Source organism: Euleptes europaea, chromosome 11, assembly GCF_029931775.1.
Source record: "Euleptes europaea isolate rEulEur1 chromosome 11, rEulEur1.hap1, whole genome shotgun sequence".
In the NCBI taxonomy this organism is placed as follows: Eukaryota; Metazoa; Chordata; class Lepidosauria; order Squamata; family Sphaerodactylidae; genus Euleptes; species Euleptes europaea.
In genome coordinates, this window is record NC_079322.1 from 68,958,026 (window position 1) to 68,976,758 (window position 18,733).

The window sequence follows — 18,733 nt, forward strand, 5'->3', positions numbered from 1 at the left end:
ATGTTTCCTCTACAACGACATAAGATCGTGGTACATTCTCCCCTTATTGTCAGCCTTTCCTGGGTGATCAGAAGAAGCTAAAGTTTCCCTTCTTTTAGCAGACTCCTCTCGGGAGATAACCACTCAAGAAGCCAAATTTTGCCTCCGGTCTAGTGGGATTCATAAACAGCTGATTGAAAACCTTTCCCCATAGAAGATCTCTCCTCCTCTTCTTCAAATCATCCCTCCCAGAATCATCAACTTTTATTATTTTATTTTATTATTTTAACCTAACTGATTTTTATTCAGAGCTGATATTATATCAAAATAAAATTTGATGAATAGTTCTGCAATCACGGTAAATTTACTAATGCGGTTTATCTTTATATAAAGAGCTGGGCTTGCAAAAATTCCAAGCCTCCTTAGAGTTTAACCATTCTCCTCTGAATCAAAAAGAGGAGATGTACAAGCCACCAATCGGTTGGCCCATCTTCAGGCATGTGCGCAGGGATAGAAAATATCTACAGTAAAGTTCAAGTTTTTCTTTCTCCCCTTGTCTGCCTGACTCATAGATGAAATTTCCATCTTCAGCTTAGACTCAGGATCAGTTCCACCATTTAAAAAATCATATCCATAGTATTTGCCATAAGAATCACAATACAACAAATTCGCCTGAATTTAACTCATAATTTAACTTAATTGTTAATTAATGATGCTTCATTGTTAACAAGACGTCAGATACGGCCAGGGTACAAAGAACCTTGTATGTCTAAAGGAGGGCTTATTATGTTCCCCTCTTTCAACAGCAGACCACTGTCCCTGCGGACAAACCGCTTCAAAAATACAAGGAAATTTCAGGAGTAGCCCTCAGTGCAAACTAAAAAACTAATGGTCAGATTTTTTTAAAAAAAATGAAAAACCTGCCTGTATGCACACAGAGGGCCTCACATACATCTAAGGATCTCCTTGGATCCTGGGCCAAAGTCTTCAAAACGAAAAGACAATTAAGCACATTCTGAAAGCTCTCTCGTTAAAAAAAAAAAAAGAATCTGAAATCACAGTAATTACAATTTTAAACTGGGAAAGGGAATGACAAGACCAGAGAGGAACATATTGCTTATTTCTGAACTGCAACAAACACACCCATGCTTGTGCAGTTCTTTGTGCAGCAAAATATATTACTTTATGTTTACTGTCAAAATTACAAGAGTTGAAGTACCTTAACTCTTTCTTCAAAGGGAACCACGAAAGGCAGCTCGGTCAATATTGCAAGCTGTCGCTCCTCTGACACAGAAAGGGGAGCTGGTTCCAAGCCCACTTTTAATTAAAAAGAAGAACAGTTTTAATAAACAGTATGACACCCTATTTTTCCATTCTTCGTTCTTCTCTGATAGAAGGCACTACCCAAATATTTCTATTGAACCAAGTTTACTGATAGCACACCAAGCACCCAGCAGGAGTCAAAGTACCACATCAAGAGTTTCTGTGCATGAAGTTGCCCTTTGGCGACCTCCTTTCATACTGAAGGAGTTGGTTTTTATATGATGATTTTGTCTACCTTTTAAGGAGAATCAAACCGGCTTACAATCTCCTTCTCTTCCCCTCCCCACAACAGGTACCATGTGAGGTAGCTGAGTCTGAGAGAGCTCGAAGAGAACTGTGACTAGCCCAAGGTTACCCAGCTGGCTTCATGCGCAGGAATGGGGAAACCAACCCGGTTCACCAGATTAGAGTGTGCTGCTCATGTGGAGGAATGGGGAATCAAATCCGGTTCTCCAGATTAGAGTCCACCGTTCTTAACCACCGCTCTTAACCACTACACCACGCTGGTTCTACACCAACCTTACTTCATCTCAAACTGGCTGCTCCCAAAATTCAAGGATGTTGGGATCAGCCTTCAAGGTAAAATGAGGATCTGCAGTCAGGAAAGGAAACCAGGGGTGCCTAGAGAAAGTACAGATGCATATGTGTGCCCACAAGCCTTCTTGGTCACCTCTACAGCCACTGGGACCTGCCATCAGACAAAGCAGATATGTCCCAGATATGGGCTGGGTAGAAGTGTACTATTTAATATTTTACTATTTAATATTTTTATAAATGACTTGGATGATGGAATAGAGAGCATGGTAATCAAATTTGCAGATGACACCAAGTTAGGAGGGGTAGTTAATACCCCGGAGGGTAGGGTAAGAGTTCAGAATGACCTTGATAGACTGGAGAGCTGGGCCATAAGCAATAAAATGGATTTCAATAGGGAGAAGTGTGAAGTACTTCACCTAGGCAGAAACAACATAAGGCACAGGTACAGGATGGGAGAGAGTTGGCTTGAAAACAGTACATGTGAAAGAGATCTGGGAGTCTTAGTGGACCACAAACTGAACATGAGTCAACAGTGTGATATGGCAACTAAGGCCAACGCAATTCTGGGCTCCATCAATAGGAGTATTGTGTCTAGATCAAGGGAAGTAATACTACCACTGTATTCTGCATTGGTCAGACCTCACTTGGAATACTGTGTCCAGTTTTGGGCTCCACAATTTAAGAAGGATGTTGACAAGTTGGAGCGTGTCCAAAGGAGGGTGACCAGAATGGTCAAAGGTCTGGAATCCGTGCCCTATGAGGAGAGACTTAGGGAGTTGGGTTTGTTTCGTTTGGAGAAGAGAAGGTTGAGGGGAGACATGATAGCCATGTTTAAATATCTGAAGGGATGTCATGTTGATGAGGGAACTAGCTTGTTCTCTGTTGCTCCAAAGACTAGGACACGGAGTAATGGATTTAAACTAATAAAAAAGTGATTCCACCTAAACATTAGGAAGAACTTTCTGACGGTGAGGGCTGTTCGACAGTGGAATATGCTGCCTCGAGGGTGGTGGAGTCCCCGTCTTTGGAGGTCTTTAAGCTGAGGCTAGATGGCCATCTGTCGGAAGTGCTTTGATTGTGGGATCCTGCATGGCGGGGGGAGGGTTGGGTCACTGGGGGTGTGGGAGGAGGTAGTTGTTAATTTCTGCATTGTGCAGGGGGTAGTCTAGATGACCCTGGTGGTACCTTCCAACTCTATGATTCTATGTACTCCTCAAACATATCTGGAGATGGCCTATGAAAGGCCAACATGGTTCAACGTCCTGGTAAATGTGAAAGGCCAGTTCATAAGCAAACCCAGGCAGCATTGGCAGGCATGGTTAAAAAAAATTCTTGGAAGAGCCAGTACATGCAACTTGGGTACTAAAGCAGAAGCAATGCTCAACATGGCAATTCCTCGGCATCTGTTTGTGGGGCAGCAGCAGCTGGTTGGCCTTTGGCAGAAACCATCAACAGTAACAGATGCTATCTTTTTAAGCTCTCCAAGTTATTTTTAACTAGAGCTATTTAAAGTGCCTATTTAGAGCAACAAGAACATAACGGAGCTAAGAAAGTCTTGGCAAATAACCGCCATTGCAAGCCCCTGGGTTTTTTTTTTTAAGTACTTCATTTAGTTTACTTGCAGTAAACATTTTTAATTAAAGTCAATGTATGCTATCTATTAAGCTAAGGGTTAAAAGCATTTTAAACAGAAAGTGCATGTACAGCAAAGGTAAACCACTATCTAACTTCGACAGTTCAATTATTCCGGTCAATTAGTCAATTTTATCTACATTGCTCCATCAACGTTTCCATCTTTAAAGAGAAATATGGGACGAAGTCATCAATACACAGGACATTTAGAACTCAAGAGCTTGCTCTTTAAGTAAATGAAAAAGCACAAATAAACATGGCCATATGTGATTCAGTGACTCTTTCACACTAATTGGCTTTAGCCCATATGGAGTCAAGTGGGATTAAACAAATCATAGGCACGCTGTTATGTGCCTGTCTTCACACAATCATGTTGATCGCATCTTTTTTCATTTCAAGGACATTCACTGTCATCAAAAAAGACAGTGACAACCACTGGCGAATGAGGCCTTCCTCAAATCAGGAAATAGAAGGCGGTACTCAGTGGAAGCAGACCTGATCTTGAATGCAAAGGTTATCATCTGATGCTGGAAAGAGAGAATAGGTTCAACAACCAGTTCTTCCCAACAGTTTACAGGTATACACCGTAAACCCTTTGTGATGACTTAACATCTGCTGAAGCTCCCTGGTATTTCATATATTCTACGGCAATACCTGCTGAAATTTAAGACCCGCTGTCACAGTCTTGGCAGCAGCCAGAGCTGTGAGAGGGCAGGAAAAAGAGCCCAAACAGCTTCCACAGCCCCCATCCAAGCTCTCCTCTCCTGCGGCCTTTACCACCACCGCCACCACTTGAAGGTCGGTTTTTCTTTTGGTAGCCTCCACACAATAACTTCACAACCCAGACAGAATGGGGTGGCTTTAGATGCGGGGTGGGAAAAGATCAAGGTCACAACAAAGTCTGAAGAACATAAAAACATAAGAAAGGCCACGCTGGATCAGTCCATCAAGTCCAGCAGTCTGTTCACAAAGTGGCCAACCAGGTGCCTCTAGGAAGCCCCCAAACAAGACAACTGCATTAATTAACTGAGGTTGCTGGGAGAAGACTGTGATTGAGGGAGAGTGGGTGCTTGTAGCTTGATTGTTTTTGATTGGTCCTGGGTGGCGCTTGTGTGTGAGAGGCAGGGGCTGTATTTCAATTGCAAACGCTCCTCCTTTGGAGGAGCCTTTGGCGCAAACTGAGGGGCGAGGGCACAAGGGCTACTGTCCTGTGGTTCTCAGCCTAGGGATCATGCCTGGGGAACCTATAGGGTGGGGAAAGAATCCTGTTATCGGGACAGAGTAGATCTGTGTGCCCTGCAGGAGTGCCAAGCGAGTTAAGCATCGGTGTGAGTCAGCTTTTTAAAAAGCATCTTTTAAAAGTCAGCGTTTTAAAAGCATCAATAACCAACACTAAACAATTCCTCATGTGTAAGAGCATTCAAAGTAAGACAACAGCATGGGGAAAAAACCACAAGCAGGTCCCAGTCTTAGTATTTTGACCCAATGTGATGTAGTGGTTAATGCTAGAGAACCTGGGTCCAAACCTTCACTCAGGTATGAGGATTATGAGGAGGGAAGAATCATGTACACCACTCCGAACCCACTGAAGAAAGGGAAGATTTAAAACATGATTTTAAAAAATTAACTGCCCTGATGCACCGTAAGTGGGCCCTTTTATACATGTGACAACATGGGTCATTTTGTCTTATGTAAGAACGGGAAAGGAAGATCTCAATTTTTTCTCTCTCTGTCTCTCACACACAAATGACAATATTTCCACAAGAAACAGGATTCTGAATGGATCAGAAACAGCACCTGAATTTTACACTGACAGATTGGGAAACCCAAATCCCAGCAACATAATCTTAAATTTAATTTATCTTAATTTCTTTTAGAGCATTTACCATCTGCGCTTCTCAAAAAGAGTCGACATGAATTTTAAAACAAATGTGGCACCCTCAGGTTCCAAGAAAGAGTGAAAAATAAATTCAGTCTTACCATCCAAAGTAGACTGCAGTGGTCCTATTCTTCCCATTCTTCTCACTCTCCACACATGTCTGGCTGATGGCACATAAAGCTGTGTAACCTGGTAGTTTATCAAACATTAAATATATTCTATTAAAAGCGTAGCTTAAAACATCTCCTTATAATGAAATCAATGCTGGAATCACATTTTCAAATGCTGTTAACTATACATTAAGATGTCACCAAACTTTCCCAAAATAACCTGTTGATGAGACTTAATACTCTATCCAAACAAACCAAATCAAACATGAGTACTGAAAATGGAAGAGTTCAATGGCCAGACTTCTTCAATTTACCATTCTTATCCCAAGGCAAAGGGTATTCTTACATGAATGTTTTACATTACTGCCCCAATCCCAAACCCTAGATACCAGTTAACTGAATGTCTGGGCCGATACGTCAATAAGGGATCATATGGCTATGGGACAGTACAAAAATAGTACGGCTGAAATCCTACGGACATATCCTTAGGGGTGTCGCTCAACTCAGTGGGACTTTCTTCTGAGTAAATACATTGAATTTGACAGCAAGGATAGCCAACACCTTCATGAGACAAGGAACTAAAAACATGCGGCATGAAGGTCCATAAAGTGATGTGTCAAGGAGCCACACATTTTTCAAATAGTTTAACCGGGGGGGGGGGGAATCTTCAGATTAAAAAAAATTCAGCAGCCACCTCAATATTACCTTATCTGCTTTAATGTTTTCTTGTTCTGATAGCCAATGATTTTGTGGGCAGAAGTTTCTTCTTGCATCTCTTGATTTCAGCATTTTCACCAAGTTAGTGATTACCTGGATGGGCAGAATTAGTTCCGTTCAATAGAAAATGGTATTATGCATAAGACAGTTACTTACACTAAACTATAAAAGGAGACTATGGAGCAAGGCATTTATATATAAATTACAGGAACATGGCTACACTATTCTTTAGAGAGGTGATTAAGTAATTGAAAATTTGGCCTTAGTTCACTAGTTATTTAAAACTACTTCCTTGTGCAAACTACTGAAATCTCTCAACATATACATTAGCAGGAAAGTCACAGAATCTCAAAGTAACTGAATAATCGTTTCACCACATTAAGAAAGTCTATTGTATGAGGGTCTACATAGTATTTGCTCGTCATAAGATGCCTTGACATACACAGTTAAAAACCAGATAAAGAGCTTAGTAACTTTGAAAATAAACCTTAGAGCCTTTGAACTGTTGCCTCTTTCGCATTAAAAAAGCAGGTAATGTTGCATTTCAAGCCAAAGCGAAGCTGCCAATTTAAAGAGCATGTGTATCCACAATCCTCCAAGTGGAGGGGGATATGCCTTACTGACACTGGAGCTCAGGCGCATGTTGGAACACGCTTCCCTTCTCTAGGCCCCTCCATAATCCTCACCATGTGTGCACATGATGATCCAAAACTAAGATTGTGGCTGACGATAAAGAGACATTCAATGGTAGACTTCAGAACTCGACTTTAATGCGCACGCATAGAACTAAGCAGTTAAAACCAGTTTTCTGTCCACTAGATTAACATGAGAGTCAAGGATATGCAATGTTAATATACACATGTAATAAGAAAAATACTAACATCAATTCAAGATCAAAGCATGTATGACCAAAGAATATGATTGATAATATCATATGTGAGCAAACCTACACAAACATACTGGAAAATGCCTACCAAATGCACTAGACCGGGGTGGCAAATTAGCAGCATGAAAGCTATACTGACCCTAGAAGCTAAATTGACTAAACTGAGGCTATGGTACTTTGGCCACATTATTAGAAGACAAGAGTCACTGGAAAAGACAATAATGCCAGGAAAAGTTGAAGGCAGCAGGGAAAAAGGAAGACCTAACAAGAGATGGAGTGACTCTATAAAGGAAGCCACGGCCCTCAGTTTGCAAGACCAGAGCAAGGCTGTCAAAGACAGGACATTTTGGAGGACATTGATTCATAGGGTCACCATGAGAAGGAAGCAACCTGACCCTGGCGGCACTTAACACACACAAGCCATGCTATTCTACAATCTTGAGTTTTCCTGGTTTCTGCCCCTCTTCCAGCAGCACAGTGGGAGCACTTGACAGCCTTTCTTCTTACTTGGCAGGCGCTTGTGTGTGAATTTTCACTTCCTATAGAGGAGGGTTTGACAGAGACAACTGGTGAATACATCGTGAACACCTGAGGTAAGACGAAGACCAATGGTACAGCCCTGTACTGAAAGTGGTACTTTGTATGCCAGCCTCAGGACCCTTCAGTAGGGATTCTTTTTTATATATATTATTTTATTTTAAATAAAAGGGGCACAGAAAGGAAAAAATGGGAAGGAAAGGGGGAAAATAAAAGATACATGATCTTCTGAGCTTCCACACAGATTAGGTCCAAGAAATAAAAAGAGGAAATTACCAAAATATTACATCATTCAAAACGTTACTCCATCTCAAAATTATTTTATAGCTCTGTAATTTCTTTTATATTGCATTCAACCTTATTAAATAGTTTATTTGTCACCTAAGTAATAGTTATAGAAAGTCTGCCACTTCAACACAAATTCATCTGTTGATTTCATATTAACCAGTTGCGTTAGTTTAGCTCTTCAGTGGGGATTCTTGACTGGAATATGCAGATGGTGCTCAGGGATCTATGGACTAAATGTGCCGTATGGGCAAGGCCTCTCTGAAGTTAGGCTATTTGTAAGTTTCACTAGCAGAGAATGGCAGATACTCAGGTGAGCTCCCAAGGCTGCTTCAAAAAAAAAAAAATCCCTCAAGGCAAACTCTATGCATTTGTCATAAGGATCTCAAGGTAGGCCATCCATGCCACTTGGCATGACAGAAGAGCTTAATGCCACCATTTCAGCACCACTAGAAAACTTTTATATTTAGTCATCAGGTCCTACAGCAGGGTATAAATCTTGAGACTCGTCTATGAACACATGAAGCTGCCTTACACTGAACCAGACCTTTGGTCCATCAAAGTCAGCATTGTCTACTCAGGTCGGCAGCAGCTCTCCAGGGTCTCGGGTAGAGAGGTCTTTCACATCACCTACTTGCCTAGTCCCTTTACCTGGAGATGCTGGGGAGTCAACCTAGGACCTTCTGCATGCCAAGCAGATGCTCTGCCACTGAGCCACAGCCCCTCCCCTAAAGAAGTTATGGCCACCCACAGCATCAGGGAGTCACATGAACACATGAAGCTGCCTTATACTGAATCAGACCATCAAGGTCCATCAAATGCAGTATTGTCTACTCACACTGGCAGCTGCTCTCCAGGGTCACAGGCTGAGGTCTTTCACATCACCTACTTGCCTAGTCCCTTTAACTGGAGATGCTAGGGACTGAATCTGGGACCTTCTGCATGCCAAGCAGATGCTCTACCACTGAGCCACAGCCCCTATGAGTGGTCTTCCTATGAACTAGAGCTACAGCTTCAATGTTCTACCAACCAGGTCATGTAATGAAGCACAGAACGACACCTTGAGTGGATGAGATAAAACCCCAACAGAAAGGTGACACAGATCCCTTGGAATTACTCTTGCCTTTCTGGCTTCAATTGGCTTGGCTGTAAAGGAGGATGAGCCAGTCATGGTTTGGCAAGGAGGGCAGGCTGCTGCAGCCACAATCAAGGCTCTCTCTTGGCTTGAAGGTGGGGGAAAGAATGGCCAGGAGTAGGGAATCTTAAATGCCTCTTGCTTTTTCACACTGCTGGAGGGGGGCAGAGCATGAAGAAAAAACATCTATTAGGCAAGAAGATAGTGCACAATTCTTCCTTGTGCTTTGAAGTGGTGATGGGGAATTAACAGTTCAATCTAGCCCTAATTAAAGGGAAAAGAAGGTTTTAGCCTTAAATTACTACTATAGGTGCTTTGTAAAAATGGAACCATAAGCCCTGCTAACCAAACGAGGTGGGGGTCTGGGAGCTGTGAGGAAGCCCTTCTCCTCGTCGTTGCTCTGAGTGACAATCCTGTCTGCAACCAAAAGGGGGAGCCTTCCTGTCTTCTAAGACAGCCCCATCACTGGAGAATGTCTTTCCGTTTTGTAAATTGGCACCACCACCGGAGAATGATAAATAAATGCCGTGTTAAAACGTGTGCAGTACAGATATCCACTGTCTGGATGGAAGTAAGATGGCCAGTCTGATTAGGTTGCGTCCACTTGGTTTTTACCAGCCCCTCTCATTTACCCATGCAATTCCCCATTATGTTCTAGCAACTGATATGATAACCATCTTCAAGTACTTGAAGGGCTGTCATATAGAGTATGGTGCCGAGTTGTTTTCTGTTGCCCCAGAAGGTCGGACCAGCACCAACGGGTTAAAATTAAATCAAAAGAGTTTCCGTCTAGACATTAGGAACAATTTTCTAACAGTTAGAGCAGTTCCTCAGTGGAACAGGTTTCCTCGGGAGGTGGCGGGCTCTGCTTCCCTGGAGGTCTTTAAGAAGAGGCTAGATGGCCATTTGTCAGCAATGCTGATTCTATGACCGTAGGCAGATCAGGAGAGGGAGGGCATCTTCTGGGCATCTTCTGGGCATGGAGTAGGAGTCACTGGAGGTGTGGCTTGGAGGTAGTTGTGAATTTCCTGCATTGTGCAGGGGTTGGACTAGATGATCCTGGTGGGCCCTTCCAACTCTATGATTCTATTAACTGAATCCCAAAATTCTACTGTCTACTTGGCAAGCTCCCTACCAACTTCCTCAGCAACGAGTTCATAATGCAAGAGTCCACTTAGAGACCTGGATAAGGATGATGTGCCGTGTACTCTGCTTGAGAAGAACTAAAGTAAATCCCTACTTCCCTCCTGAAGTTGTATTAAATATGACAGTAATATAATAAAATGATGACACTATGCAGCACAAGACTATCCCAATGCATTTTTTCAAATAATTATTTTAGTGGTCTGTGAACTGGTGCATTAGTAGAGAGATGTCAAAAGTAGCAAAGAACCTAATGGACATTCAAGAGTTTTCCGAAGGAAAAAAAAATTATGACCTGGTTTGTTAAGTGAGGTTTTACATGCTGGGAGGGAGGAACTATTGGAAAAAAATACCATTAAGAGATCTGCTTTGATTACAAAGAAATTCTTTCAGCAGCTTGCCCTTTGTCAAATTCAGCACAGGTTAGTGAAGTCAGTCACTAAAGCAGAGGTTCCATTAGGCTCCAAGTGCAGACATCTCAAGGAGATACTGCACATGTACCTTTTCAAGTAATTTGAAAGATATTCCATGAAATCAAGCAGGAACTGAAATCACGCCTACATAAAGCAATAAAGATGAAGCCTCTACAAACTTGTTCACACAACGACTGAATCATCAGAGAGATCCTTGCATTGGGGTGCTGTGATGAGGAAGAAGGTGAAATCGCTCCTCCATTCTCTTTCTTTTTTTAGGGGAGGGGCCATGACTCAGAGGTAGAGCATCTGCTTGGCATGCAGAAGGTCCCAAGTTCAAACTCCTGCATCTCCAGTTAAAGGAACCAGGCAAGTAGGTGATGTGAAAGACCTCTACCTGAGACCCTGGAGAGCCGCTGCCGGTCTGAGCAGACAATACTGACTTTGATGGACCAAAGGTCTGATTCAGTAGAAGACAGCTTTATGTGTTTATGTTAGGGGCCTTACACTAAAATATTTCCCAGTTTTACTAACTGTATAAAACAGAATTTTGAAACATATGTCTTGTGTGTATTATAAACAAGAAGTTCTATTATGAATGCAATACAAAGAACCTTCCAGCAGCAGCACATGCCTCTTCTGCCAGTGGAAGGCTCCCTGCATTGATGGAAGAACCCAATGAGCAGAATCAAAAATCTGGATCCAGCCCAATCTGATTAGCTGAATTGATGTAATAATTAGACAGCACAAGACATGACATTTCCACAACATGCGAACAGATACACAGGACATCTTTCCACAATCTGCAAAATGAATAGTTTACTGAACAATGAAAAGATGTGCAATTAAATTAAAACTGTACAAACACATATTAGATCAATCTGCAAAATTAGAACTTTAGTGATGCATTAGTACAGTATTCAACACAATCAAAACATTATCAGTTACTCTCATTACTAGTAATGTCCATAATGTTCATGCTCATAAGTGAAATGTGTTGTAAAAATCGGACAAAATGGGTGGGATAGAGGCTATTGTAGACTTGTAGAATGAATAAGCATTCCTTAATTAGCCCATCAGGTTAAGTGCAAGCATTAATGGGCCTTTCCTAAAGTCTAGCATGACATCTTTCTCCAAACATGGCCAAGAAGAAAGTTCCATTAGCAATATTAATACAAGCTTAGTTGATCATTTTCATTCAATTAACTTCTTTCAATTAAATAGATAGCTTGACAAAAGCAGTGATAAAAGACCTGAAGGGACGGCTGATGACTCGAACTGAACATTAGCGTGCGAGAGGTCGCCGGTATTAAACCGACTGTAAATCTAGCATTCAATTTGGGAAATGCATTTCTGCTGCTTCCACTCCTTTAATGAGTAATTTTAGCTGACTATATGTGTTTGCTGCAGAAATTTCATGGCAAGTCAAGCACTTTCTGGAGCAACAGTTTTATTCTTGAATTCCCCCTACTCTGCACCAACATTTTTTTTAGTGTTCCTGAACCACGCGTCGTCAGAAGAAAATCAAAGTGGGTAGAATATTTGTGGCTATTCAGAAATTTATTAGAAAAAACACACACTCCTGAAGTCCTTAGTTGTGAAAAGCCTTCCTGAGATATTAGGGCAATTAACAGACAAGCAGCTCTTTAAGACTATGGTCAAGGCTGGCTGAATCCACAGAGGTTTCCTACATTTCCAGCTGTTCTCTGAAAGGTGTAACATACATGAAGTGACCAACGCTGAGTGTATGGCAGACAAGAGTCCCCAAGTACTGACGTGGCCAAGCAGAGGCTGAAGCTAGACTGTATCTTAAAGACTACGATCCTAAGCACACTTACTAGGAATTGCCCCATGGTAGCCAGTGGAATTTACTTCAGAACATTCATGCTTAAGATTACATTGTAAGTCTAGCAACCCAACGGAACTCATTAAATGTCTCTCTTAGTTTCAGTTTATCCCAATGGGTGAAAACATTCAAAGAAAGCAAGTCCTGATGATGTTCTCTCACACTGAATGGTTTGTAATTTTTTTTTAAAACAAAAGGGTCCAACTGATGTCACTCAATTCTGTAAGGAACCCATTTTCCCCTGTCCCATTTTGCTGTGTTGTTCCCAACTGCCAGTGCTAAGATCCAGAGGTGCTGCAGCTGTCACCCATAGAACAACTGTTGCCCCAGGGTATTTGTTCCAAAAAAATACACACTGTGTTTTAAGGTATGCAAGAATTTTTGGGAAACCAAAATACAAGTTGCTGAATCAGAATAAATTTTCTTCTACATCTTCTTTTGCATTTCTATGCTTCTCAAGAAAAGATCCAATTGCATTCCTCACAATACCAAGTTTCATTCTCAATTCAAAATCTGTATTAAAACTAGTGACAAAATCTCTTTTTTGGGGGGAGGGGTAATTATTTACAACCAAGAGAGAAAAATGTGTCAAGTCTCAAGTATTCGCTACCGCTTTATTGCTTTCATCAGATAATTAAATGCGTAGGCTTACTTCCATCTATACACAAAAGATACCATATTTACCTTAAACAGCTGGATCCATCGTTTCTGTTCTGTTTGTATACACTGTTGCATTTCTGTATTTGTGGTGACACCAACACTTCTAAACGCAGCAATATATTCTTCACGAACTTCTGGCTTGGTTTCCGGATATGCCAATTTAATAATTCCTAAGCAAGCATCTCGAAGGCAACGAGATAATATTACCAGTTCTTCTAACGTAAAAGGCATCATTGATGATTGTCTTTGACCTACAACTATACAAAAAAATTTTTATAAGACGTTAATTCTCGCTTTCAGCCAAAAAGTCAGTGTTTTTTTTTTAACCTACCACAATGAATGTGGTTATGAAAAGGGAAACACTAATGCAAATTGAGAAATATGGATTACTACATATAACTATAAGTTCCTACCTTCTATAGGATCACCGAAGAATTCATTATCATGTATAGAAATAAGTGAGTGACTAAACAAAGAGCTAAAAAGATAGAAGAGAGGGATGATCCGACTGGAGTCCTCTAAAGACATTGGCGAGCCTCGTGATATCACCTGCAGGAGTGGCACCATGGACCTTAAGAGATGGGGGGGAAATCAGAATTGTTGTCAATTTAGACATGTCACTAAAAACGAGGATAAGTCTTTTGAGGAGATTTTTTTTATGCCTAAAGATAAAACATTAAAAAATATTAAATAGCCTCTTTAACTATCAACTTTGAGCATTGACTAATAGTGAAAATATGGCCTCTAGAAATTTTTAATGAAGTAGTGCTGCCATTTTAGGTAACTATCGGTGATGGAAAAGTGCTGTTTTCAAGGCAAGGGTTTTCAAGGCAAGAGATGAACAGAGTTGGTTTGCCATTGCCTAACTGTGTAGCAACCCTGAACTTCCTTGGTAGTGTCCCATTCAAGTACTAACCAGGTCCAACCCTGCTTACGGTAGTTTCCAAGATCTGATAAGATCAAGGTAGCCCAGGCCATCCAGGTCAGGGCATACAATTATTAACTGTTAATGTGTATTATTCTTAGTACATAGTTGCACCCTACTATTTCCCATTGTACCTGAATGCAACATTTAATAATCAACTCAACATTAAAATCTGATAAGAACTATTTTATAAAATAGGCAACATGTAAAAATTAATCTTAAATTATGTGTTCCTACTGGGGGGAAAATGAGGTGTACTGAAGCTAAAGCACAAAAGTCAAAGAACAAAGAATTCTTAACCGGGTGCACAGCACTTATATTCATGGATGTAAATGGACTTGTCAGATCAAGGGCCAGCACTTATTAAGTCCCAAATACTGTTACGAGTTACAAAAATAATTTAATTTCAATTTATACAAGTCCAACAGGGCCAACATGATTAGTGGCTAGCACACTATGGAAATTTTATTAACTTAATTATTTCCATGATAACATTTAGCAAGATATTACTTTAGACTCATGTCATTTATTCTCGCTACATTCCTTCACTCTACATGCGGTTTCATTTAGATTTTCAATGCAAGTACTACCGGTACATACCCAGTAATCATTCGAGTTGTCATCGAGGAGATTAAATACCAAAGATGCCTTAGGAACCTGGCATTAAAAGCTAGGCTATACAGAAGTCTAAAAAACAAAAACAAAACCCACTGTTATTAAAATGCATCAAACAGGTCTTCTGTAAAAGATCTGTTAACTTTTCTGCCAATAGCTATGACAAAGAAAATTCTCAAATACATAATGTTTCCAGTATTAGTCAACTGACTATGTCACGTAACTATCCAGATGCCTTTCAAAGTAATGGTGATAGTGCCCATTTATCACACCAAAAGTAATCAAATGGAGAAGTGACCTGCTTAACGTTAACCTGCTCTTTCATTCTTCACTCATCATTAGAGAGCTGTTCTATAAGAGAGCACACTTATTCATTCAGATATGCAGCCCTAGAGTTGTTTTCAGAAAATATCAAAATTTAGCAAAAAAAAAAAAACCAAAAAAACCGAGTGCTAACTTAAGTAGGTGATGTGAAAGACCTCCGCCTGAGACCTGGAGAGCCGCTGCCGGTCTGAGTAGACAATACTGACTTTGATGGACCAAGGGTCCGATTCAGTGGAAGGCAGCTTCACGTGTTCAAGTATCATGGAAAGGTTTATTTAATTTCATTCGTATTCTCTCCCTCCCCTTCCTCCGTGGAGCTCGGAGTGGTGCACCGGCTTCTCCTCCTCCTACAGTCATCCTCACAACATCCTGTGAGATAGGTTAGGCTGAGAGAGAATGTCTGACCCAAAGTCACTCTATGAATTTTATAGTGAGCAGGAATATGAACCTGACTCTCTGCAAGACTAGCCAAGCTCTAACCTCTACCATGTGGGTTCTCACTTGAATAGAGCATTCTGTTCTTTTAGACTACAATGAAGCACAACTGTATAACAGACACTTCAACAATATCCAGGAAATCAACTCTTGAAAATAAAAAGGCAGCTCACTGTTTTATAAAATTGTATGCTTTGAATTCTTTCTTCCATACATTCCAGTAATGTTTATTGATACTTAGCATGCCTATTTTTCCCATTCGCTAACAAAATCCTAAGGAGATTCTGCATGATAAACCAAGACTTCAACTGCTATACAACCAAATAAAAACATACATTTCCTCAAAATTAGATGAATAAATAAATCCAGAATATTCACAATCTTTTCCTGTGAATCAAATCCAAAGGTGCACTTCCTCCTATTCCATAAGCATAAGGGCACCTTGCAACTTAAGATTTGTAACAGCATTATATTCATTTCCCATAAGGGCTTACCTGTGTGTGTAAAGTGCCGTCAAGTCGTAGCTGACTTATGGCGACCCCTTTTGGGGTTTTCATGGCAAGAGACTAACAGAGGTGGTTTGCCAGTGCCTTCCTCTGCACAGCAACCCTGGTATTCCTTGGTGGTCTCCCATCCAAATACTAACCAGGGCTGACCCTGCTTAGCTTCTGAGATCTGACGAGATCAGGCTAGCCTGGACCATCCATGTCAGGGCAAGGGCTTACTTAGGGCTTTTATATTTCTTATGAATTCATTCTTAAATCTGAATGATCCTGTTTTCCGTAACACAGATTATTTAGGGGCTTTGATCCAAGATGGTCCTCCCAGTACATTTATTATAGAACACTTTTTAAAAAATGGTTATTGAGACAGCTCACAACTCAAATAAGAACAGCAGCAAGTGAAAATATCACAAAAACAGAACAACAGCATGAGAGCCTATGTGAGCATTAAAACCGCAGAAACAACTTTCGGTGGCAGTCCAATTTTTTTAAAAATGTTAAGAGCCAGCAACAATAATGGGTGGTAAAAAGTGCTGTCAAGTTGCAGCCTACCCCGCAGGGTTTTTAAAGCAACAGATGAACCGAGGTGGTTTGCCATTGTCTGCCTCTGCATAGCAGCCCTGGACTTTCTTGGTGGTTTTCCATCCTAGTACTAACCAGGGCCAACCCTGCTCAGTTTCCAAGATCTATATTTAGATACCATTAAAAGCCTCAGGAAATAAAAATGCCTTCCCTCGGCATCTATTAGAACAAGCACCAGGTGAATGGATGCAGAGAGGAATTCTATAACCAAGGAGCCACATCAGAAAACCACCTCATTTCTGAAATTGGAAGCATACAGGTCTCTCACGATGATTTTAACAGCCAGGCGGGTTTGAGCTCAGAAACAAATGGAAGCCAGTGATACTTTCCTAATTTGCTTTTGCATTCTACTAAATTTAAACCATGCAGTCAATACTGAACACAGGACTGGTTAGGTTTCTGTTCATGCTGCTTTTGATAATAGAGCTGTAAATCACATCCTATCTAGCTTAAATAGGGGGGTAGCATCCACTGGCAACCTGAACAACAGTTAACTCCACAGCTTTTGTTACCTTTATAATTGTTAAGTTACAGGATCCACTAGGCCATTTTATGAGAACCCTGAAGCAGGCATCTGACTGTTCACAAAAGGTTACCAGATTTATGTGTATTTGGCATAAGGGTATTTTGAGCACAATTGGGTTTGGGGGAAAAATTAGGTGTCAGATTTTTTCTTCTCAATAGGAGAGATTAAATGACCCATTAAGCTTTATTTAGCCGAGGCACCCGCTATAAGTTAATTAGTCAAAGGCAACATTTTCAGTCTAGGTCATAAATTGGGCCCAGTTTCCCGCTGAGACCGTTTAAGTTAATGAAGAGACTACAATAGAATGAGACAAGCACATGCAGTCTGATAAAGGTCACACCAGCAGGGCAGCATATTTTGATACTTCCTTGAAACTGGAAGGTGCCACAGGTGGAAGATAACAGATGTGACCGCAATTAAATGAAATTAAATGAGCCATTCAACTTCACCAGCATACAATGCTAAATTAATGTTGCTTTTCTTCCGCTACTGCTTCTCTGTGATTTCCATCAATCAAGGCTGCGCCAATAACCAAAGCTTGTGCTAAATATTCAACACAACAGTTTGGCATTTTTAACCAAGAGGTTTGTTGTTGTTTTTTAAGTCAGAGGAGCAATTCCATGACACACTTCTTAAATGTTCTTCTCAAGGTGAAAAACTTTCTTATGAAATACAACTGCTCCATACAGAGATTGCACACGTGAAAGCAGACTCCTTAAAATATTCCATAATGTTGATTTTCCAAAGCCTTGTGTTGTGTTTTAGTAGCTGTGGTTTAATTAACTGCCACTGTTTAGAAATCTGTCCCATTAGGGAGACCGTAGTCTGTGTTGCTCAGAAGACTAGACCATTAGACTGTGAGGGGAGAATGACAGTGCATTGCTATGCAACATCCCTCGTGAGCAACCACGGCTTAAATGTCTACACCTGGTAAAGGTTTGCAGAAGCAGGATGAATAAAAATGTACTCAGTCACAAAAAAACATATTTATTTGAACGTCTGGAACGTGCAAGGAGCTCGTCTTGCCAGATCTCCAAAACCCAAGGGAAAGAGATGTACATGCGATCCCATGGACATAAAAGCTGACTAATCCTCTTGTATCAGCCTACGACTGTTCCACACATGGAGAGGAAAATCCCTGTTAGCATCCGGGACTTCAGTTATTGAACTAACTTGGGACTGAAATCACTCAGGCCTCGGAGCCGTCTTCTGACACCGAATGGAACAGATGATGAAGAAGAAGGGTTAGGATTTATATGCCGACTTTCTCTACCACTTAAGGAAGAATCAAACCGGCTTACAATCACCTTCCCCTCCCCACAACAGACACCCTGTGAGATAGGTGGGGCTGAGAGAGCTGTGACTAGCCCAAGGCTTCATGTGGAGTGGGGAAACAAACCCGGTTCTCCAGATCAGAGTCCACAGCTCCAAACCACTGCTCTTAACCACTACACCACGCTGAGCACAATATCAATCTCTAAATACACTGGGCCGTGGCAAATACTGGAAATCTGGCCTTCTCCTTGTGCCTGGTCAATACAGCAAATAAGTTCCAGGTCCAAGTGTGCATACGTCCTATGTTTTTCCATGCTCAAACAGTAGTATTATCAAATGGACAAGTTTTGCTTTAGGAAAAATTGAAAAATTAAATTAGTAAAAAAATCTAAAACATTTAGCCATGCTCGTACTAAATTTTGCAATGGCATGGCGTGCAGCTATACAGGCATAATGAGTAACAGCT

At 41.0% G+C, this 18,733-nt stretch overlaps 1 protein-coding gene across 1 annotated transcript in view; it reads right to left on the reverse strand.

Annotated features, from left to right (window-relative positions):
* The window catches only part of UBE3C (ubiquitin protein ligase E3C), a 65,694-nt gene that overhangs the window by 21,386 nt on the left and 25,575 nt on the right, over positions 1-18,733 (reverse strand). The window contains exons 11-16 of the mRNA XM_056857653.1: positions 14,608-14,694; positions 13,496-13,653; positions 13,107-13,339; positions 6,166-6,270; positions 5,452-5,539; positions 1,199-1,296 (exon numbers count right to left, since the gene is read on the reverse strand). Coding sequence (XP_056713631.1) covers positions 1,199-1,296; positions 5,452-5,539; positions 6,166-6,270; positions 13,107-13,339; positions 13,496-13,653; positions 14,608-14,694 — 769 coding nt within the window. The remainder of the gene's footprint in view (positions 1-1,198; positions 1,297-5,451; positions 5,540-6,165; positions 6,271-13,106; positions 13,340-13,495; positions 13,654-14,607; positions 14,695-18,733) is intronic.